General features: G+C 45.4%; 2 protein-coding genes across 4 annotated transcripts in view; both read left to right on the top strand.

Annotated features, from left to right (window-relative positions):
- The first annotated feature begins 26 nt into the window (after positions 1–26).
- Positions 27–2,589, top strand: LOC110504530 (UPF0461 protein C5orf24 homolog). 2 transcript variants are annotated; one of them, XR_016491746.1, is made up of 3 exons: positions 27–527; positions 946–1,752; positions 1,844–2,589. XR_016491746.1 is itself a non-coding variant. In XM_036970036.2 (2 exons), the coding sequence occupies exon 2, from the start codon at positions 949–951 to the stop codon at positions 1,636–1,638; it is 690 nt and encodes a 229-aa protein (XP_036825931.2). In that variant the 5' UTR covers positions 58–527; positions 946–948; the 3' UTR covers positions 1,639–2,589. The 2 variants fall into 2 exon arrangements, 1 of the variants encoding a protein (XP_036825931.2); XM_036970036.2 differs by having other exon boundaries at positions 58–527; positions 946–2,589.
- Positions 2,590–2,715: 126 nt separating this feature from the next.
- LOC110504362 (histone-lysine N-methyltransferase, H3 lysine-36 specific) overlaps positions 2,716–23,692 on the top strand; it is a 40,786-nt gene continuing 19,809 nt past the window's right edge. Inside the window, exons 1-13 of one of the 2 annotated variants that reach the window (XM_036970034.2) lie at positions 2,716–3,274; positions 5,220–6,103; positions 7,125–7,266; positions 7,886–8,058; positions 8,309–10,337; positions 10,423–11,064; positions 11,262–11,416; positions 14,494–14,688; positions 14,849–14,971; positions 15,156–15,279; positions 15,713–15,913; positions 20,944–21,123; positions 21,399–21,555. In XM_036970034.2, the coding sequence (XP_036825929.2) occupies positions 5,237–6,103; positions 7,125–7,266; positions 7,886–8,058; positions 8,309–10,337; positions 10,423–11,064; positions 11,262–11,416; positions 14,494–14,688; positions 14,849–14,971; positions 15,156–15,279; positions 15,713–15,913; positions 20,944–21,123; positions 21,399–21,555 (4,988 nt within the window). In that variant the 5' untranslated portion in view covers positions 2,716–3,274; positions 5,220–5,236. Of the gene's footprint in view, positions 3,275–3,908; positions 4,546–5,219; positions 6,104–7,124; positions 7,267–7,885; positions 8,059–8,308; positions 10,338–10,422; positions 11,065–11,261; positions 11,417–14,493; positions 14,689–14,848; positions 14,972–15,155; positions 15,280–15,712; positions 15,914–20,943; positions 21,124–21,398; positions 21,556–23,692 lie in introns of those variants that run through there. The other variant, XM_036970033.2, reaches the window with a different exon arrangement.

Here is a 23,692-nt window from a genome sequence, read left to right as displayed (position 1 = left end):
TGGTTAACATTTTAAGAAGATAAATTGTAGAAATAGGCGGGGTTTATGACTGTGGCTGTGGTAACTCGTGACAACCGTTGCTTAAACATCTGCGTCCATTTCCTGGACACAATGTCCACGATTTCAAAACCAGGATTACGAACGAAATGCACAATATTCTATATTTTTGATAGCATTATGGCAGGATTACATGTTTTTTTTGTATTATTATTATTATTGTGAATGCCTTTATAGGGCTACGTTTCCTTGAAGTCCCGTGCGCATGCGCTTTGATCCCCTCCTATTTTATTAAAAAAAAAAAAAAATCAGACGAAAATGGCTACCTTTCTCAGTTAAACCTCTGTCCTAGAAGATTAAATAAAGATGAAATACCCGGCACATAATGTAAACCAGGATCAAGTCAATATCCATGGAATATAGGGCTTAGAATGCATCCGTTTGTATCATGATGTTGTGGCGGTCAAGAATGGAAAATCTATCCGTTTCATATTTAACCCATTGCATTCCATGATCCGCCTACAAATTAGGTTTGTGATTTTCTCGTTTTTATGTTCTCAAAATGTACTTGCAAATGCAGCAGTTTTATTTGTGTATTGCATTGTAGTAGCGCCCATTGCCTCATTATACAGCTGTTGTATTTTTGCGTTTGTAAACACATAATAGCGAGACACAACTGTATGTTGCATATTGCATTAGCACCGGATATGGTTTTGCAACACAATAGCCTGTTCGAATTGAACAAGATGTTAGCAAATAGAATAGATACTTTATAACATATTTACTACATGGTGTTGTGATGTGCATCACCAAATTAGCTATTTATTTTGTTTATGTGTATGTGTGCGCGTGCGTGCGTGTATGTGTGTGTTTATGTGCATGCACGTAATTCTGTGTCACACATACCAATGCTGAACCTGTTTACCTTTCATGTGTACCCCTCAACAGAAAATGATGCACCAAGTCACTAGCAGCAGCAATGACTATTGCATGAGTGGCCTTGCAGAGGAATGTCAACACCCAACCAGCCACTTTGACTTATGTAGCTCGCAATCCAACAAATTCTACCCTTCGCCCCCACCCCCTACTCTACAGCTGCCTCGCCCTAACCTACCCACTCTTCCACAGGGCATGCACAAACCCATGCCGTGTCAAATGCAACAAGAGACCCAGAATGAGTTTCACGCTCAGACAGTGAGGATCCGAGGGCCCAGTGAGACTCCAACTGGGCCAGAGAGCTCCAAGAAAAAGAAAGGAAGCGTTGTCAAATCCGGCCGTAGAGGGAGACCCTCGGGGACCACTAAATCAGCCGGTTACCGGACAAGCACCGGACGTCCGTTGGGGACCACAAAAGCTGCAGGGTTCAAGACCAGTCCCGGCAGGCCTCTGGGTACAACCAAAGCAGCAGGCTACAAGGTTAGCCCTGGCAGGCCTCCTGGTAGCATCAAGACTCTGGCTCGGCTCAAGAAACTGGAGTACGCGAGCTGTGATGGTACCAAGAAACTAGACTTCAGTAACTGCGGCGGCGGAGCCAAGAAACTGGACTATGCCAGCTGTGAAGTGGCACCTTTCCCTTACAACCTGATGCAGAAACGAGGCTTGCGTGAGCCTACTGGCAAAGTGGAGGAAACTAACGAGTAGTTATGCCTGCGTCTCTATCTATTGCCTAGAACTCATATTTGAGTGCTTGTCCTAAAGGGTGTTGATGACCAGAAGGGACTCATGTAGCCAAAATATGGGTTGACTTTTGGATAGGTCTGTCACTGGCTACCTACGAATGGCTCCTCCTCTCTTCATTGTACTGATATCGTCACCATTTAACCCTAACCCTAACCCTTTTGGATAGGTCTGTCACTGGCTACCTACGAATGGCTCCTCCTCTCTTCATTGTACTGATATCGTCACCATTTAATCTGTCCCTATCCAAAGACTGATATCGCTCTCTTTTTTTTTTTCTCAATACGTTTATCTTATTTTACAGAGATTGCATGATGAGACATATAATACAATCAATATACTTTAGCTAAACAGGAATGAGAGAAATATCCTACTATTCGTCATAATCTGTTCAAATGCTAGCTGTCTGGAGAAGGGTTGTTGTTTTGTTCAAACGTTTAAATATCTGATCTGTTTTCTTCATCCGTTTATGTTATGCTCTGATATAATGTGCTTTATTATTAGTAGTCTATTTGTCCTTCTGATGTTTTCCACATTGAAAAATGCATCGGGAGTAGAAAACAACACAAAACAAACTAGCAAAACGTGAATCTTAAGCTTCTCCCAGAGTGCATGTGGCTGTGTTTGTGTCTTTTTGTGTTGTCTGGTATGACATGTATTTCATTTGTGTTTATATTCAGCGTTGTGAGACATGGGACTGGATTCAATGTGGTATAACATTGTTATAACACAGTTTCTGTCATTTCGTTTGAACTGTGCATCTGAAAACCTCTCATAATACTTCTTTGACGACATAGCAATGGTTATTTCTAACACTTTGTAAATATTAATAGTTTTGTCTTCTCAATGTAATGTATTATTCTTTGTTCTTTACACGGTAACTTATCACTTGATTAAAGCAAACCCAGAATGAAATGTTGTTATGCTGTTGAGTAGGAGCTCTAATTTTAGAGAGAAAATACTATGTGGTGGAGTATGTGTAACGACATTGTAATGTATGTATGAGCCCCCCCCCCCCCCCCCCAAATAATGAAATGGTCATTCCAAAATGATCATATTGTCTTGACTGATATTTTAAGGGTGTATAGCGTTTTGACAGTAGTATAGACAATTGTGTTTGTAAAGTGCAGACAAAGACCTATGTACATCTTATCATATCATGGGGTCCAGGGCCCACTACGGGCCAGTGTACCCCACCTTTATAAAACACTGATTGCATGTCCAACTATTCTTCAAGATAAATATTAGGACTTCTGTTTTAATCCTGACATTCACATCCTATAATGTTTCTAAGGAGATATATGTACATAAACATGGGTATAGTGTATTACATGGGCCTAGAATTACATATGGCCTGTATTGTGAATCTCATAGTACTGAGAAACCAATATTGAATGAGGAGAAAAGAACAAGACATTTCATATAATTTCAACATAAAAACATTGGGCCACGTTGAAAAAAAATCCAATCTAATTTTCTTATTGTCTGGGCCCCTGACATTGCATGTGCCTTTTCTTCGCTCTACGGTCTCCAGAGTGACGGCTTCGCAAGGTTACAAATCGGCAGATTGGTCATCAATGAAGAGAAGCTTGCCTATCAGGTAATATGATAAATTAGAATTGGCTATAAAATAATGTCTGTAGCCTATTTGACAACTGTCATTTCGATGTAGCAGTTGTGTGCATTGTGCAAAGCGAGTTTATTACAGTTGCGGTAGGCCACCACTGCAAGTATGGCGAGCCTTTTGTGTGGCAACTATGCAAGGCGCATTCTCCTTATAAGCTGCTGTTGTTATTTCAATGCGAATTTATTGCAGGATACGTGGGGAAAACTGATAGGCATTTAGCCTAAATAACAATATTCTATTACATTGCACCTCATTGACAGCATGATGTCAAGGGGTTCGACTCAATTTGGAGCTTTGCCCCCACCATTGACATGTTTATTGCCGCCGACATGTTTTTTGACGCGCTATGACCTATTTTCTCTGCTGTCAGGCAATATGGCGCATAGTCTATTTTAAAACTTTGACCAGGCCTCATCCGTGTGCGCTGTTTTCCGGTCGAGCACATTCGAACTATTGATCCGCATTTGTTGTGGCCACAGATTCGTCTCTATCTTTCTGCTATCCAAAATGGAGGAAACAAGTTACGCCTTTGTTGGGATAAGGAAACCAACGGCGCAATGGTTGATCAGTGTGGCATTCCTTCCCCTCACATAACCCCATAATAAATAGTCTTATATTATCTAGCCGAGGGTTTCATGTATGTTGGCTAAAACACATAAGGGGATATAGTAGCCTACATCATAGCCCCCGCTTTTATTTGAGATGGTGCACCTGGACTTGTCTGCGTGACTGTAGAGTAGTGTGCTCTAGTGACTGATAGGGTGAGAGTGCCCGGACCGATGTGTTGTGAGCTGTGATCCGCGGCTCCGCAGCCGGGGGGTTGGGTGGCTGTGCGGATTGGTTGCTCAGCTCTGCTCGCCAACACAGCCAGTTAGTCGAGCAGGGTTTGTTTTAACATAACCAGAGGCACAATTCGACAGCCCGCAAAACAATCATGTAGTAAATATGAAATTGTAATTGCTAGGGACCAAGGTGATATAGGCTACACTGACTTTTGATGCACTAAAATGGAAGGCTTTAATTATATTTTGTCCATTGATGACTCTGTTTTGTTAAGGCCGACGCTGATGAGATAGTACAGGAGGTGAAGGGGAGAGAATGAGAGCTGTGGGTCTTTCTTGGCCTACTACTGCTGCTACTGCTGGGATTGTGCAGATCCGTTTTCACAAATCGAAAAAAACATACGCTTCATGCCCCAATCTGAAAGACCCGCAGTTGGTGTTATTGTGACCGACCTCCAAATGGTAAGATTCTTGCGTTTTTTAAAAATTCAGACGATGTTTTTAAACGTTTTGAACCGCCCTTTTGTGAGTTCGAATGGGAGCTTCCTATATCGGTTTATAGGCTCTGTGTAGGCAATTTGTGTGAACCATTCTGAATGATGGCTTTGACTGTATTGACTCCCCTACAGTCAGGCAGGCTGTCAGCGTGAGCAATGTTGCACACTTCTATATTTTTTGTGTGTGTTTGCGATCGTTCTATTTTGATAACAAAAACAGAACGAGTAGATATGATTCGATTTTGTGAATGGGGCAGAGCACACCGGTCGCTCGCTGTGTTTTCCTGATCGTTTTGTCTTCTCTGCTGCCACTACGGACGGCCTTCAGAGGGGAAGCCATGCAATGTCGTCTTATTAGTGTAGGCTATGCGGTGCATGGCGGTAGTCTTTATTTCTGTTATTGTCGCGTGGAATGTGAGTTGTTATTTACAGACAGGCAGTATGGTTTATGTAAATTCTTGCGTTTTTTTCACACTTGTTTTGTTTTGTAACATTGTAGCAATTTCAAACAGTGAATGAGCCTGAACCATAGGATTTGACCACACTGTAGCTGGATAAGAAAAACCTGGTTGTTTACTAGAATACTTACCTTTTGTAACCTTCGACCACCCTAATGTGCATTTCCTTTTACTACGACAGGAAGGAGCCATGACAACATGAATCGGTCATACAGACGGGCTGTAAGGGGCTGCTCAGGTCAGCCAGAGTTGAGGCCCCCCAATGGCCTCTCAGTTTCTGCCACTTCCTATGGAAACCAGTGTAACAGCAGCACCAAGCATGGTTCAACAGACCAACTGTCGGCGGCCATGCAACTGTCAACCTCCTCCCTCAAACAGGCACCTAGCTACGTGTATAACCAGGCAGAGAAGGAGAGGCCACACTGCTACAGTCCTCTGCTGAGGCTCCAGGACCTCTCCACTATGGTACACAGACCTGGGTCTGATCTGGGACCCGGGCCCCAGCCTAAGGATCTCGACGCCAGGAAGCATTTGCACTCTCACAGCCCAGTGGTAGTCTCTAGTTGTGGGGGACCCCTGGTCCGACTGCCCCCCTCTACTGGTAACGAGGAGACAGAACCCTGCGAGGATTCCATGCGGGATCAGAATGATTTCTCTCCTGTTAGTTCTGATAGTTTGGAACGCTGCTCCCCCATCCCCAATGGATACCTGCATTTCGAGTCCACCTTGTTTGACAGTGGGGACAGGGAGAATGAGGACGACGAGGAGGAAGAGTTGGTACCTTTTCAACAACACTCTTCTAAGTCCGCCAGAGACAGAACAGTCACAGACCCTAACATCACCTCTGGTTCAGGGGTAGGCCATAACAGCACATACAAACCCTCTGTTCTCAACCTGATGTCTAAGAGTCTATCTGAACTGGACCCTACTCTGAGCCCCAGTGCCCTGCCTGACATGTCCATGGGGGATGGCTGGAGTATGGACCAGGACTCTGACAGTGACAGTGCGATGACAGGAGACACACTTGACCATGGTCTCATCTCACCTGTTGGAACCAACTCTAATGTGAGTTCCCTCTCTTACTGATAATCATAATAATAGCAACAATAATAATAATAACCCTTGGGGCAGATGCATCCTGGGTAGCTCTCAAAATATATCTTATCTGACGTTATCTACAGTTCTGTAAATACTGTGTAATCTCCTGGAACAGTATTTGTCAAGGAGCCAATCAAGGAGCTAATTATCAAAATCCAGAAAAGAGACGCTAAATTCTACAACCACTTAATAGGAAGTGATTCACAAACCTTCCATAACAAAGCCATCACTTACAGAGAGATTAACCTGGAGAAGAGTCCCCTAAGCAAGCTGGTCCTGGGGCTCTGTTCACAAACACACCCCACAGAGCCCCAGGACAGCAACACAATTAGTGTTGCTGTCCTAATGAGAAAAACAAAAGATAATTACTTGACACGTTGGAAAGAATTAACAAAACATAGTAAACTAGAATGCTATTTGTCCCTAAACAGAGAGTACACAGTGGCAGAATACCTGTCCACTGTGACTGACCCAAGCTTAAGGAAAGCTTTGACTATGTACAGACTTAGTGTGCATAGCCTTGCTATTGAGAAAGGCTGCCTTAGGCAGGCCTGGCTCTCAGGAGAAGACGGGCTATGTGCACACTGCCCACAAAATGAGGTGGAAACTGAGCTGCACTTCCTAACCTCCTGCCAAATGTATGACCATATTAGAGACACATATTTCCCTCAGATTACACAGATCCACAAAGAATTCAAAAACAAACCCAATTTTGATAAACTCCCATATCTACTGGGTGAAATACCACAGTGTGACATCACAGCAGCAAGATTTGTGACCTGTTGCCACAAGAAAAGGGCAACCAGTGAAAAACTAACATCATTGTAAATACAACCCATATTTACGTTTATTTATTTTAACGTTTAGATTTTGTATAGACTATATGCTGATCGACCATGTTTCACATTTTGAATTTTAGATTCTAAAAAGTTTTGAACTGTCAAAGGGATGATCCTATACGTGTAGTAACGTCATTGTTTTTGTTCAGCCCAACAGCCCAAAGAAGAAGCCCCTCCCAGTAGTGCAGTACTTGGAGGGAGATCTGGTCTGGGCCAAGTTCAACCGCCGCCCCTGGTGGCCCTGTAGAGTTACCATAGATCCTCTGGAGGGGATACACACACGCATGAAAGGTGGGAAGTTGTATTATTGGTGTTGGATCTAAACTCATCATAAGGTTGTCAGCGCATAAAGCATTGATTTAAAAGTGAGAAGGAAGGGAAGCTCTCCTCTGGGTTCTATGGGGGAAGGAAGTGAAGCTCTCCTCTGGGTTCTGTAGGGGGAGGAAGGGAACCTCTCCTCTGGGTTCTGTGGGGGGAGGAAGGGAACCTCTCCTCTGGGTTCTGTGGGGGGAGGAAGGGAAGCTCTCCTCTGGGTTCTATGGGAGAAGGAAGGGAACATCTCCTCTGGGTTCTGTGGGGGGAGGAAGGGAACCTCTCCTCTGGGTTCTGTGGGGGATATAACAGCAAGAGAGAACCACCTTGATCTTATACATGTTGTTGATTTTCACTCCAAAGTGGACATAGTTTGTGGTATTTAGCATGAGGGGTCATCCTCAGACAGTTATCTATAAACTACTTCAACGCAATGTATCAGCTCTCAGCCTGACAGCTTACTTCATCATTGTGCAATGGCCAACAGTTAGAATATTTTGAGCCCCGTTCTTTTGATCTAGTTAATATCATAATTTATCATTCATAATATATATATCAATGTTAAAACAAGTTGTCTTTGTGTTTTCTGTTGTTCCAGTCCCCAGTCGTCGTCCTTGTCGTATCTATTACGTGGAGACTCTGGGGGAGATGGCAGACCATGCCTGGGTACCTGGGAAAGTTACTTACCCCTTCACAGGAGGAGAGCAGTTCACAGACCTGCCTGTGCTGAGACGGAGAGGGAAACAGAGGGAAAAGGACTACAAATACACAGTAACTAACTACAGACAACTGTCAACTTCTGTTGGTTTTAATTTAGATTGCATTGTGTGTTGCTGTTAATAGTGATATGTTTCAAGTCCCAAATCACTTTTGCTGTTGTAAAGGTACAGAATAGTTTTGTTGCATGTCTCACAAAACATATTTGGAAGATTATACTCTAATACTGTCTATTCCACAAACTCCGTATAATTTAGACAGTTTGCCGCTTTTCTCCTGATGGCTTATCATCTCTCCCCTGTAGATACCCAAGCGTCTGTTTGAGTCGTGGAAAGTCGGTGTGCTGGAAGCTGAGTTTCTCCTACCTGACCTGCTGAAGAATACCGCTGTCTCTTCTTCCATGCCCTCTAACAGTGAAGAGCGGGTGTCCTTTCCACTGCCTGATGAAAAACCATCCGAGGCCCCCTCTTGTTCCTCCTCTATGCTCACTGCACCCCCCTCCTTCAGCCCTCCCCCCAACAGAAACAAACATCCCCCTGCTGCCGACCTGGCTGTAGCAAACGACAGTAGCAGCAAAAATAAACCCTGCCAGAAGAAGAAGAAGAGGAAGGGTTTGGCGGAGATCTTTGGTCATATAGCTGCAAGTCCCACAGAGTCACTAAGCATCCTAGACTTGGCCAACCAAATGCCTGCTGCCGCAGCTGATCCACTTAAAGAAGAAGATCCCAAGGACTCTCCATACGCAGACCTGGATTCTGTACCAACCATTGTGCGTCCCAAACGGTCTGAGAAACCTGCTAAAGAAGACACAGAGAAACCGTCTGAACCCTCACAAGAGGAGGCAGAGAAAGGGGGCAAGAAGGAGCGGGCTACTCCTCCTGAAAAGACCAAAGACAGGCATGTGGTCATGGTGGTTCCTAGGCATGTAGTTCCCATCTCCCCATCCCCAAATATTTTAGTAAACAAATCCCTTTTCAATTACAGAACTACAAAAAACACAAATGTTTTACAGTCAAAACAGAAGTTGGGCAGCTCTTCTGAACTGAAGAATATAAATGCTCTTGATAAGCCCTCTCTGCAACTCCCTTCCAGCAGACGTCTGATGACCAGGGCCCTGAAAGCAGAGGAAGAGACAGATCTCAAACAGGCTCTGCTGGCCTCAAGCCAAAACTTGACAAAGGATAGGCTTAATGTACATTCTTCTGACGATGATGATGATGTGAGCGATATTGTTCAGATCAGAACAGAGTCGTCTACTAGCAGGGATTCTTCACCAGACAAAACCAGATCCTCTGCTAGCTCTCCTAAAAAACAGCCCGAGTCTGATTGGAAGCACCTCCACAACGGCTTGTGGAAAAACTCAGAAGATGTGACTACAGGGTCCAGTAAGCCTGTCATACCCTCTATTAAGGTCAAGGAAGAGAACATTGTCTCAGACATATCCTCCTGTTCTTCCCCCACCTCCTCTCTCTCTCCCATGGACACTTTCCAGGATGTCAAGGAGCTGTCATTCAAATCCCTAGTGAAGGAGGAGAGCGACTCTGGGGACTCTAACACTAATTTTAAACCTGAGCCTAATTACAAGTTCAGTACTTTCCTGATGCTCCTGAAGGACATGCATGATACCAGGGAGAAAGAGGGCAAGCCCCTGACCATGCCTCCCTCGCAAGCCCTCATCCAGGAGGAACCCATGGTCATAGCCGCTGTCCAAGCACCAGACGACACCCTGAACACTGCTGCTGGCGGGGACTGGACACCAACGGGGACCAAAATCCAAAACGGCCAGCATGCGAGCTCGCCAACACTCAAGAGCACACCGGCCAAACCCAAGTCCAAAACTAAACCCATCATGAAAAACGACACATACAAACTTGAAGGGAAAACGGTGCTGGCTCAGATGGTGGCGAACGCGGTGGAGAAGCAGCAGCGGAGGAAGCAGAGGCCACCAGCCAAGCTCAGGGCCACCATCGCTGGTCTCTCTACCGAGTTGGCCGACCTAGCCTGGGGGAGGGAGTTTGTCTCTGGGCACGCTGACCTGGCTGAGCCTGGCCTCAGCCTCCCTCCTCTTCCTTCTGTCCCCTCCGCTGCTGACTCCTCATCCTACCTCGACAAGAGCCTGGGCACCAAAGTGGCTCCTAAGAAGCGCTGGCAGACGTTTGCTCAGCAGGGGCCGGTGAAGCCAGGGAAGGATCCAGGGGACCCGGGTGGTGTGGCCTCACCGCAGGGGCCTGTGGAGGTGAATGGGATCTACAGAGACTGCCAGGGAGGGACACCAGACCCCATCAGGTCCCCTGATCTAAACCTGGGGATGGAGAAGCAAGATGACACATCAGGTAAGACTTGAATGGGTTTCAGTAACAGCAGTGTTTTATGTTAGCTTTTTATTTTTAAAGATTGATAAATTATTTATTCCCACAGCAAATTCTGAAAACAAACGGCTGAGGAAACCCAGCAAAAGACTGCTGGAATCCACAGAGGAGGAACAATTCTTCTCCCCGAAGAAAAAAATTAAGAAACCTCTGGAATCTTCCAAAACCCCTCCGAGCCATTCTTCAGCCCCAGCCCCGCTAATGTACACCTCTACACCCAGCCCCACCCCTAGCCCTGCCTCTGGGGAGCCAGCCAGCCCCACCCCTAGCCCTGCCTCTGGGGAGCCAGCCAGCCCCACCACTGGCCCTACCTCTGGGGAGCCAGCCAGCCCCACCCCTGGCCCTACCTCTGGGGAGCCAGCCAGCCCCACCACTGGCCCTACCTCTGGGGAGCCAGCCAGCCCCACCCCTGGCCCTGCCTCTGGGGAGCCAGCCAGCCCCACCCCTGGCCCTACCACTGGGGAGCCAGCCAGCCCCACCACTGGCCCTACCTCTGGGGAGCCAGCCAGCCCCACCCCTGGCCCTACCTCTGGGGAGCCAGCCAAAACCCAGGCCCTAGCAGGGCTGAAACAGAGTCTGTCTCAAGATGTCCTCCACCATGTTATAGAATCATTATCCAAACAACCCCCAGCAGTGACCTCTTTCTCTACTGACTCATCATCCGATGGGGCAAACCCTCCTCTGCCCTCTGGTAGGCAGACAGTCAAATGTTTTTTCTCCAAAAACATCTCTCATGGCGATTCTGTCTTATTTAATACAAGAGGCAGATATATTATAATGGGGAAAGTAGCTCCGTTGGAGAAAGTATTTATGATAATGAAAACAAATCCTCCTCATATTTTCAGATACAGTAGATTTGGGGTATTTAAATGTCTGGTCATTCCTCAGACCCAGTATCCCTGGAGAGGAAGAGGCCAAGGAAGCCGTCTCACAAGGTCCTGGAATGCACCATAGAGGAAGTGTCAGTCAGTCCTCCAAAGAAGAAGGAGTTTAAGAACCAGAGTGTACAGACAGATGTGAAAACAGAAGTCAGGGACACTCAGGTAAGGCTGAATGAACTAATCAACAGCCATATTAACAGATCTATACTGCTACAGTGCCACTCTGAAACAAGTCTAATTACAGTACCAGTCAAATGTTAGGACACACCTACTCATTCCAGAGGTTTTCTTTATTTTTACTATTCTCTACATTGTTGAATAATAGTGAAGACATCAACACTATGAAATAACACATATGGAATCATGTAGCAACCAAAAAAGTGTTAAACAAATCAAAATATATGTTATATTTGAGGTTCTTCAAAGTAGCCACCCTTTGCCTTGTTGACAGTGTTACACACTTGGCATTCTCTCAACCAGCTTCATGAGGTAGTCACCTGGAATGCATTTCAATTAACAGGTGTGTCTTGTTAAAAGTTTATTTGTGGAATTTCTTTCCTTCAAATTGTGTTTGAGCCAATCTGTTGTTACAAGGTAAAGGGGGTATACAGAAGATAGCCCTATTTGGTAAAAGACCAAGTCCATATTCTGTCAAGAACAGCTCAAATAAGCGAAGAGAAACGACAGTCCATCATTGACTGACCTTCATGTCTTAAAGTAATCTGGAAAATTTCATGAACTTTGGCACTTCAAGTGCCATCGCAAAAACCATCAAGCGCTATGATGAATCTGGCTCTCATGGGGACCGCCACAGGAAAGAAAGACCCAGAGTTACAGTGCCTTGCAAAAGTATTCATCCCCCTTAGTGTTTTTCCTATTTTGTTGCATTACAACCTGTAATTTAAATGGATTTTAATTTGGATTGTATGTAATGGACATACACAAAATAGTCCAATTTGGTAAAGTGAATGGAAAAAATTACCTTATTTAAAAAATATAATAAAAAAATAAAAAACCGGAAAAGTGGTGCGTTTATTCACCCCCTTTGCTATGAAGCCCCTAAATAAAATCTGGTGCAACCAATTACCTTCAGAAGTCACATAATTAGTGAAATAAAGTCCACCTGTGTGCAATTTTAGTGTGATCTGTCACGTGATCTCAGTATATATACACCTGTTCTGAAAGGCCCCAGAGTCTGCAACACCACAAAGCAAGGGGCACTATGACGACCAAGGAGCTCTCCAAACAGGTCATGGGCAAAGTTGTGGAAAAGTACAGATCAGGGTTGGGTTATAAAAAAAAATCTGAAACTTTGAACATCCCACGGAGAACCATTAAATCTATTATTAAAAAATGGAATGAATATGGCACCACAACAAACCTGCCAAGAGAGGGCCGCCCACCAAAACTCACGGACCAGGCAAGGAGGGTATTAATCAGAGGCAACAGAGAGACCACAAATAACCCTGAAAGAGCTGCAAAGCTCCACAGCGGAGATTGGAGTATCTGTCCATAGGATCACTTTAAGCCGTACACTCCACAGAGCTGGGCTTTATGGAAGAGTGGCCAGGAAAAAAACATTGCTTAAAGACAAAAATAAGCAAACGCGTTTGGTGTTTGCCAAAAGGCTTGTGGGGGACTCCCCAAACATATGGAGTAAGATACTCTGTTCAGATGAGACTAAAATGTAGCTTTTTGTCCATCAAGGAAAATGCTATGTCTGGCGCAAACCCACCTCGCATCACCCCGAGAACACCATCCCCACAGTGAAGCATGGTGGTGGCAGCATCATGCTGTGGGGATGTTTTTCATCGGCAGGGACTGAGAAACTGGTCAGAGTTGAAGGAATGATGGAGGGCGCTAAATACAGGGAAATTCTTGAGGGAAACCAGTTTCAGTCTTCCAGAGATGTGAGACGGGGACGGAGGTTCACTTTACAGCAGGACAATGACCCTAAGCAGACTGTTAAAGCAACACTTGAGTGGTTTAAGGGGAAACATTTAAATGTCTTGGAATGGCCTAGTCAAAGCCCAGACCTCAATCCAATTGAGAATCTGTGGAATGACTTAAAGATTGCAAGACACCAGCGGAACCAATCCAACTTGAAGGAGCTGGAGCAGTTTTGCCTTGATTAATGGGCAGAAAATCCCTGTGGCTAGATGTACCAAGCTTATAGAGACACCCCATGAGACTTGCAGCTGTAATTGCTGAAAAAAGTGTCTCTACAAAGTATTGACTTTGGGGGGTGAATAGTTATGCACGCTCAAGTTTTCAGTTTTTTTGTCTTATTTCTGGTTTAGCACCCTGTTTTACAGCACTGGTACAATTAAACCTCATGTGAATGCTGACATTATAGCATGAAACTAGTGATCTTTTCACACAGGTTGAAAAAAGGTGTTTATGCTGACCTCAGGTTTGGGTGTCCTCTCTCCGTTGGTGTGGCTCTCTCCTCCCACCCCAGGACTGATCTTCTCGGTCTCTTCCTTGGGGATGAGGAGCACCGTAGGGCTAGGGGGCCAAGCTGGTTCCAACCGCCGTGTCTTTGTGAGACGTAGAGTAGGTAAACGGATGATCTCTGCATGTGTAGTTCCCACCATGAAGCATGGATGAGGTGGTGTGGGGGTGCTTGGCTGGTGACACTGTCAGTGAATTATTTGGAGTTCATGGCACACTTAGCCAGCATGGCTACCACAGCATTCTGCAGCTATACACCATCCCATCTGTTTTGGGCTTAGTGGGACTGTCATTTGTTTTTCAACTGGACAATGACCCAAAACACACCTCCAGGCTGTGTAAGGCCTATTTTACCAAGAATGAGAGTGATGGAGTGCAGCATCAGATGACCTGGCCTTCACAATCACCTAACCTCAACCCAATTGACATGGTTGGGGATGAGTTGGACCGCAGAGTGGAAAAGCAGCCAACAAGTGCTCAGCATATGTGGGAACTCCTTCAAGACTGTTGGGAAAGCATTCCAGGTGAAGCTGGTTGAAAGAATGCCAAGAGCGTGCAAAGCTGTCATCAAGGCAAAGGGTGGCTACTTTGAGGAATCTCAAATATAAAATATATTTAGATTTAACACCTTATTTGGTTACTACATGATTCCATATGTTATTTCATAGTTTTGATGTCTTCACTATTATTCTACAATGTAGAAAATAGTAAAAATAAAGAAAAACCCTTGAATCAGTAGGTGTGTCCAAACTTTTGACTGGTACTCTATGTCATTTCTATAACAGGTTAAGTCTGTGAAGAAAGAAGTGCCTGTATCCAGCGTGACAACTCCAGAGAGCATGGTTTCTCTGCAGACATCCTCCCCTGCCTGGCCCCCTAGCCCTACGGTGCTCCTCACCCCCAAGGAAGAGATCGAGAAGATCAGTCCTGGGGTGGGAGGAGAGAGCCACACCAACGGAGAGAGGACACCCAAACCTGAGGTCAGCATAAACACCTTTTTTCAACCTGTGTGAAAAGATCACTAGTTTCATGCTATAATGTCAGCATTCACATGAGGTTTAATTGTACCAGTGCTGTAAAACAGGGTGCTAAACCCCTACACCTTAACCAAGATTTTGTGTAATAACACCTCTCCTCCAGGTGTTCTCTCCTGGTCTGAATGACAGTTTCTCCCTACCTGGTGAAGGGTCCCTGGTCTCCAGCACTAAGAAGAACACAGGAGAGAAAGGAGGAGCTGCGTCCATGAAGGAGAATGTCTGTCAGGTAGGTCAACCAACAACATGCCACAACCTTTCTGTTTTGTAGAGGCAGGAACAGTAAAAAATAGCTCTTAAGTTTGATTTCCAGGCTTTCTCACATTAGTTCAGAAATAACTGTTCCTAATAGCCGGGTGATGAATGAGATTTGGGAGTACTGACTAAAATATGTGTGTGTGTGTGTCTTGCAGGTGTGTGAGAGGACAGGTGAGCTGCTGCTGTGTGAGGGCCAGTGCTGTGGGGCGTTCCACCTGCAGTGTATCGGCCTATCAGAAGCCCCTAGAGGGAAGTTCATCTGTTGTGAATGCACTAAAGGTGAGTCTCTACCTATCCCTGTACACCTGTCTGTAATTTTGCATTTGACTCATTTAGCAGACACTCTCATCCAAAACAACCTACAGGAGCAATTAGGGTTTAGTGCCTCGTTCAAGGGCACATCTACAGATTTTTCACCTATTCGGCTCTGGGATTTGAACCAGCAACTTTTCGGTTACTGGCCTAACGCTCTTCACCGCTACCTGGCACCATTCTAATCTTACAGGAGCCATGTACACCTGGTGCAGCCTCACCTATACACATACACCTTGGCTTAACACTGTTACTGAGTTCTTACACCTGTACAGTGATACGGCCATGCTCATAGATGTTATCTCTGCATCTGACAGAGGTATTCTGTATCAATACTCACAACTGTACGTACGCTGCTTTTGTGTATCACAAAGCTCAGAGTGTATCTTTTCCATTGCAGGGATCCACACGTGCTTTGTGTGTAAGAAGTCTGGCGACGGTGTGAAGAGGTGCATGGTGCCTGTATGTGGGAAGTTCTACCACAACGAGTGTATCCTGAAACACACACCCACCCAGCCCCAGAATAAAGGGGTTCGCTGCTCCCTCCACGTCTGTCTGTCCTGCCACATCACCAACCCCCTCAACTCCTGCACTTCTAAAAGTAGGTCCAGTTCCACTCTGCTTTGATAGAACCAGAGAGGTAAAGTAGAATTCATTTCTACCCGGTAAGAGACATCCTATATGGCCTATTAACTCAATAGGATCTCTGTGGGCGTAGTCGTAAAGATATGTAATTTCACTTTTAAAATGTATTACCCTTTTATTGTGGCAATAACACAACCAGGTTTTCATCTGATTGTCCAACAATCACTTCAAATCAAATCAAATGTATTTATAAAGCCCTTCGTACATCAGCTGATATCTCAAAGTGCTGTACAGAAACCCAGCCTAAAACCCCAAACAGCAAGCAATGCAGGTGTAGAAGCACGGTGGCTAGGAAAAACTCCCTAGAAAGGCCAAAACCTAGGAAGAAACCTAGAGAGGAACCAGGCTATGCGGGGTGGCCAGTCCTCTTCTGGCTGTGCCGGGTGGAGATTATAACAGAACATGGCCAAGATGTTCAAATGTTCATAAATCACCAGCATGGTCGAATAATAATAAGGCAGAACAGTTGAAACTGGAGCAGCAGCACGGTCAGGTGGACTGGGGACAGCAAGGAGTCATAATGTCAGGTAGTCCTGGGGCATGGTCCTAGGGCTCAGGTCCTCCGAGAGAGAGAAAGAAAGAGAGAAGGAGAGAATTAGAGAACGCACACTTAGATTCACACAGGACACCGAATAGGACAGGAGAAGTACTCCAGATATAACAAACTGACCCTAGCCCCCCCCGACACATAAACTACTGCAGCATAAATACTGGAGACTGAGAAAGGAGGGGTCAGGAGACACTGTGGCCCCATCCGAGGACACCCCCGGACAGGACCAAACAGGAAGGATATAACCCCACCCACTTTGCCAAAGCACAGCCCCCACACCACTAGAGGGATATCTTCAACCACCAACTTACCATCCTGAGACAAGGCTGAGTATAGCCCACAAAGACCTCCGCCACGGCACAACCCACTTCAAAAGGTCTCCTTTACTAGGCTGCCCCCACACGTTCATCCGCTCGCAACATTCAGTGTTTCCAGCCTCCAAACTGTCGTGAGTGGAAATAGACATCTGTAACACAAAATATTTCGCGATTGTCATTAGGCTGGAATTTATGTGTGTACTGCTGTCCTCGTGTCTGTGTCGGGCCGCTCATTTCTTGCCTTGGCAAAATGTGAGTGTTCTCATCGAACCACATCGCGCTTAGGAGCGTAGGCCACCTACCTACCACCTATCTTCTAGCCCATTTGCTCGTTTTTTTATGCCTCTGACATGAGGTAATGATCACGTGGTGTAATAATAGCCTACAGTTTTCTTGACATTTTGTTTGATTATTGTGATGGGTTCATGTTTTACTGGTATGGCGTACCCACTATTTATTTTGCCCTGACGCCATACCGGACCGGACCGCCTTACTTTCACCCCTGGACACAACAAAACATGATAAACAAATGGCAGGCTACCCCACCCAAACCCAGAGGCCTTGAAGCCCCCTCCTGTTGCTCAGAGACTGTCATTTTCTACAAGAAATCTGCCTCCAGAAATAAAAGCTTCTTCCAAGTGGATGTGACACCTACTCCTGTTACCTGCTGCTCTGCTGCTTGGATTCCACTTGGTGATCTGTTCACCGTCTACCCTGGTTGTCTCCCCCTGTCTGTTACAGGTACACCCACCACACTCATCCCTCTCTGTTCACCGTCCGCCCTGGTCTGTCTCCCCCTGTCTGGTACAGGTACCCCCCCCCCCCCCCCCCCCACCCTTCCTCTCTCTCCCTGTCTGCTATTTTTGACCGTGCCCTTGCGGAGTTACTTCAACTCAACAATTGCGTTTGGCGAAAGGCTCGGCACAAACATACTCAGGCTGACTGGCTCTCGTTCAGGCAAATGAGAAATAAGTGTCAAAGTTAGTTACTTTAATGAGCAGTTCTCTCTCTGTGGGTCTAACCCCAAGATGTTCTGGAAAACGGTTAAAGACCTGGAGAATAAACCCTCCTCCTCACAGCTGCCCATGTCCCTTAATGTTGATGTGGTTGTTACTGACAAGAAGCACATGGCTGAGCTCTTTAATCACTACTTCATTAAGTCAGGATTCCTATTGGACTCCGCCATGCCTCATTGCCCATCCAACATTTCCTCATCTCCCACCCCTTCTAATGCGACTAGTCCCGATGCTTCTCCCTCTTTTTCCCATCTTTCGCTACAAAGTTTCTCCCTGCAGGTGGTCACCGAGTCCGAGGTGCTAAAGGAGCTCCTTAAACTTGACCCCTAAAAACATCTGGTTTAGACCCTTTCTTCTTTAAGGTTGCTGCCCCTATCATCACCAAGCTCATCTCTGACCTTTTTAACCTGTCTTTCCTCTCTGGAGAGGTTCCCATTGCTTGGAAGGCAGCCACGGTGGGTCCTTTCTTTAAAGGGGGAGATCAAGCTGATCCTAACTGTTATAGGCCTGTTTCTATTTTGCGCTGTTTCTCCAAAGTTTTGGGAAAACGTGTCAATAATCAACCGACTTGCTTTCTTGATGTCTGTAGTTTTCTCTCTGGTATGCAATCTGGTTTCCGCTCCGGTTATTGATGTGTCACTGCAACCTAAAAGGTCCTAAATGATGTTACCATTGCCCTTGATTCTAAGCAATGTTGTCCTGCTATTTTTATTGACTTGGCCATGGCTTTTGATACGGTAGAACATTCCATTCTTGTGGGCCGGCTATGGAGTATTGGTGTCTCTGAGGGGTCTTTGGCCTGGTTTGCTAACTGCCTCAGAGTGCAGTGCATAAAGTCAGAAAATCTGCTGTCTCAGTCACTGCCTGTCACCAAGGGAGTACCCCAAGGCTTGATCCTAGGCCTCACGCTCTTCTCAATTTACATCAACAACATAGCTCAGGCAGTAGGAAGCTTGCTCATCCATTTATATCCAGATCTTGGTCTTATACTCAACTGGCCCTTCTGCGAATTATGTGTTAAATGCTCAACAACAAAGCTTTCTTAGTGTCCAACAAGCTTTCTCTACCCTTAAACTTTTTCTGAACATCTCCAAAACAAAGGTCATGTGGTTTGGTAAGAAGAATGCCCCTCTCCCCACTGGTGTGATTACTACCTCCTGAGGGTTTAGAGCCTCATACAAGTTCTTGGGAGTATGGCTAGACGGTACACTGTCCTTCTCTCAGCACAGAGCAAAGCTGCAGGCCCAAGTTAAATGTAGACTTGGTTTCCTCTTCATCATCGCTCCTCTTTCACCCCAGCTGCCAAACTAACCCTGATTCAGATGACCATCCTACCCATGCTAGATTACGGAGACATCATTTATAGATTGGCAGGTAAGGGTGTTCTCGAGCGGCTAGATGTTCTTTACCATTCGGCTATCAGATTTGCCACCAATGCTCCTTATAGGACACATCACTGCACTCTATACTCCTCTGTAAACTGGTCATCTCTGTATACCCGTCGCAAGACCCACTGGTTGATGCTTATTTATAAAACCCTCTTAGGCCTCACTCCCCCCTATCTGAGATATCTACTACAGCCCTCATCCTCCACATACAACACCCGTTCTGCCATTCACATTCTGTTAAAGGTCCCCAAAGCACACACGTCCTTGGGTGTCTGTTATTTTTTCAGTTCGCTGCAGCTAGCGACTGGAACGAGCTGCGAGAAACACTCAAACTGGACAGTTTTATCTCAGTCTCCTCATTCAAAGACTAAATCATGGACACTCTTACTGACAGTTGGCTGCTTTGCGTGATGTATTGTTGTCTCTACCTTCTTGTCCTTTGTGCTGTTGTCTGTGCCCAATAATGTTTGTACCATGTTTTGTGCTGCTACCATGTTGTGTTGCTACCATGTTGTTGTTATGTTGCTACCATGCTGTGTTATGTGTTGCTGCTATGCTATGTTGTTGTCTTCGGTCTCTCTTTATGTAATGTTGCCTCTCTTGTCACGATGTGTTGCTACCATGTTGTTGTTATGTTGCTACCATGCTGTGTTATGTGTTGCTGCTATGCTATGTTGTTGTCTTAGGCCTATGTTTATGTAATGTTGCATCTCTTGTCACGATGTGTGTTTTGTCCTATAATTATTCTACTTTTATTGTTAAATCCCAGGCCCCCGTCCCCACAGGAGACCTTTTGCCTTTTGGTAGGCCTTCACTGGAAATAAGAATGTGTTCTTTACTGACTTGACTAGTTAACTAAAGGTTAAATAATAAATAAAACCCGTTGTTCAGCCACGACACATTGAAACATAAAATATTCGTTTTTAATGTTCCCGTTGGTAGGATCGTCTTAATTGTAGATCATCCAGTTTGTTTTCCAAAGATTGTGCGTTGGCCAATAATACGGAGGGAAGTGGTGGTTTACCTCCTCGTCTGCAATTCTTACCAGGCACCCCGCCCTCCTCCCTCTTTTCCTCCCTCTTTTCCTCTTTTCCTCCCTCTTTTCCTCCCGCTTTTCCTCCCTCTTTTCCTCCATCTTTTCCTCCATCTTTTCCTCCCTCTTTTCCTCCATCTTTTCCTCCCTCTTTTCCTCCCTCTTTTCCTCCATCTTTTCCTCCATCTTTTCCTCCATCTTTTCCTCCATCTTTTCCTCCTGCTTTTCCTCCTGCTTTTCCTCCCTCTTTTCCTCCCTCTTTTCCTCCCTCTTTTCCTCCCGCTTTTCCTCCCGCTTTTCCTCCCTCTTTGACGGGGATTTGTGCCTTGTCTTGACAAAGCAGTATATCCTTAAAGGAAAAACGCTTCGCCCAGTTCTTAGGCGAGTTATCGCTGTTCTGATATCCAGGAGCTCTTTTCAATCATGAGACAGCTAGGGGATACAGTGTTGTGATGTTGACAGTCTCCCGTGGGGAACTGTCATCAAATGTATTGGCAGCAACATTATGTACAAAGTGAGTTACAAACAATGCAAACAAAAACTAACACACAATATAGCACAGTTGGTTAGGAGCCTGTAAAAACAGCAGCCGTCCCCTCCGTCTCCATTATATACAGATCGAACATGGCTGTAGAGATGCTTGTGTGTGTGTGTGGTTTTTTGACCTGTGGTCCTCTTCTAGGTCGTCTGACCCGCTGTGTGCGCTGCCCTGTTGCGTACCACGCAAACGACTACTGCATGGCGGCAGGCAGCATTGTCCTGGCCAACAACAGCTTCCTGTGTCCAAACCACTTCACCCCCCGTAAGAACTACAAGAACCACGAACACATCAACGTCAGCTGGTGCTTCGTCTGCTCAGAAGGTTGGTGACTGGTTGGCTTGCTGTTGGTTGGTTGATTGATTGGTTGGGTGTTTTCAGTGTTACAGACTCCATTATGCAAGCGTTGGTGGTATTATTAGAGGTAGAGTAATCATTAGAATAGGAGTGTGGTGGAAATCATATGTGGATGACTTATGCTCCTCACAGAGTAAAAAGGTTGAAGTGAAATGAAGCATTGTGCCTCCCCATCCTGAGGTCATTGGGTAACATCTGGTTGACTTGTTGTCTGAGCTGCACCTCCTCCTTTCTCCCTGCAGGGGGCAGTCTGCTGTGCTGCGAGGCCTGTCCTGCTGCCTTCCATCAAGAGTGTCTGAACATCGAGATGCCCGAGGGGAGCTGGTTCTGCAACGACTGCAAGGCTGGGAAGAAACCACACTTCAAGGACATCCTCTGGGTTAAAGTGGGAAGATTCAGGTAAGAAACACTGTTCTCTAGAAACAAAATCCATGCTTTTGGTCAGAACCAACTGAATGACACTTTTCTCCTGTGTCAACGTATAAAAAAATATCTTGATCAGTGCCTGAAATCCAGTCATATTGTTATTGATCAGAATCTCTGTGTGTGTAATCCTCATCTACACTGAGTACACCAAACATTAGGAACACTTTCTAATATTGAGCACTGATTGGAGTTCCCGGAGTGTTCTGACAGAACACAGCACACTGATTGGAGCTCCCAGAGTGTTCTGACAGAACACAGCACACTGATTGGAGCACCCAGAGTGTTCTAACAGAACACAGGACACTGATTGGCGCTCCCGGAGTGTTCTGACAGAACACAGCACACTGATTGGCGCTCCCGGAGTGTTCTGACAGAACACAGCACACTGATTGGAGCTCCCAGAGTGTTCTGACAGAACACAGCACACTGATTGGAGCTCCCAGAGTGTTCTGACAGAACACAGCACACTGATTGGAGCACCCAGAGTGTTCTAACAGAACACAGGACACTGATTGGCGCTCCCGGAGTGTTCTGACAGAACACAGCACACTGATTGGAGCTCCCAGAGTGTTCTGACAGAACACAGCACACTGATTGGAGCTCCCAGAGTGTTCTGACAGAACACAGCACACTGATTGGAGCTCCCAGAGTGTTCTGACAGTACACAGCACACTGATTGGAGCTCCCAGAGTGTTCTGACAGTACACAGCACACTGATTGGAGCTCCCAGAGTGTTCTGACGGAACGCAGCTTGGGCTGTTTTGGTGACCCTATTACCGCCACACCGGCAGTCCCGAGTCATGAAGTCAGTCAAATTCCATGTGACCGTTTAGTCACGGTAATTAGGCTTCTCCAAGCTCTGATGCTGCTGATGGTCATTGGTAGCCTACCAAACTTGCTAACTGCCAGGTACTCCCTCTAATCACTCTAACATCAATGCAAATGTAACCGAAAATATAATCAAACACCAAGAGAGCCAATGAGCTCTATTACTCAACATTTCTATAGGCTATGCAATTGTGTGAGAAAACAGAGTGATGTCCTCTATTAAAAAGAGGAGGATCCATCAGCTTTCTATAGGCTAGGCCTACTATATTCTCAACTTTCCTAGTATTAAGCACATTATACTCCTGATATAAAGAGAAGCAATCTACCTGGCTGGCATGAAAATGAATAGCGGGAGAAAGACGTCAAAACTATGAAATAACATATTTGGAATCATGTAGTATTAAAAAAAGTGTTAATCAAAATATACTTGAGATTCTTCAAAGTAGCCACCCTTTGCCTTGATGACAGCTTTGCACAATCTTGGCATGCTCTTAATTCTCACCATAAAAATGCACCTTTTATAATAAAAGCATTACATGCATAATTGCATTTACTTTCACTTTTGATAATGGTGTTTTCTCACTATTGAAACATTCTCGCTTATCGCCTACTGCTATGTGCACGTTGCTGCGCTTATAATGTGAAGTAGCCTAATTGTTAATCAACATTGCGTAAAAAAAAATGTTTTGATGCTAGTGGTTGTATTAATTTGGAATCTATCGCATCCCACAACTGTCCCAGGCTATTTTTGGAATATGTATTTCTCGCTCAGCATAGAATAGGTCGACTTTTGTACTATGGGGTATAGTAGATTGACATAGGCTCGCGCTTTTGCTGTTCATTAGGTCACTCATCTTATTGGCTGCCGAAAAGTAAATGTGGACAGTTCTTCCAATATCTTCAATATGCACCTTGGAAATGGATAAGGACGTGCGTAGTTGCGTCTCCGATGTGTCGGTCTTCACTTGTAGCCTGTGAGAAAGACCCGATCACCTGATGGAGAGATGTGAGTGGGAGATGATTCGGAGCGCGCATCACTCAGGGAGAAGGGAATTATAATTATTATATTCAGCCCAAGGGCTCAACGGCCACTAGCCGCAAAAGGCATGGATTTTCTTTCTTCTCTTTAGGGGGCAAGTACTTCCACACAAAAGGGATGCCGCAGGAAAATTTGAGGCATTATCAAGTGCTTGTCAAATTGTGAATGAGAGACTGATGAAGTGTGTACAGCCTGCATGCGACCTTTTTAAAATCATCATTAGAGAATCGCATCACGCAGCCT

Source organism: Oncorhynchus mykiss, chromosome 25 (genome assembly GCF_057628025.1).
Source record: "Oncorhynchus mykiss isolate SJ-2025 chromosome 25, ASM5762802v1, whole genome shotgun sequence".
NCBI lineage: Eukaryota > Metazoa > Chordata > Actinopteri > Salmoniformes > Salmonidae > Oncorhynchus > Oncorhynchus mykiss.
The sequence above is the reverse complement of the archived record's forward strand: the minus strand, read 5'-3'. Positions and strand labels throughout refer to the sequence as shown.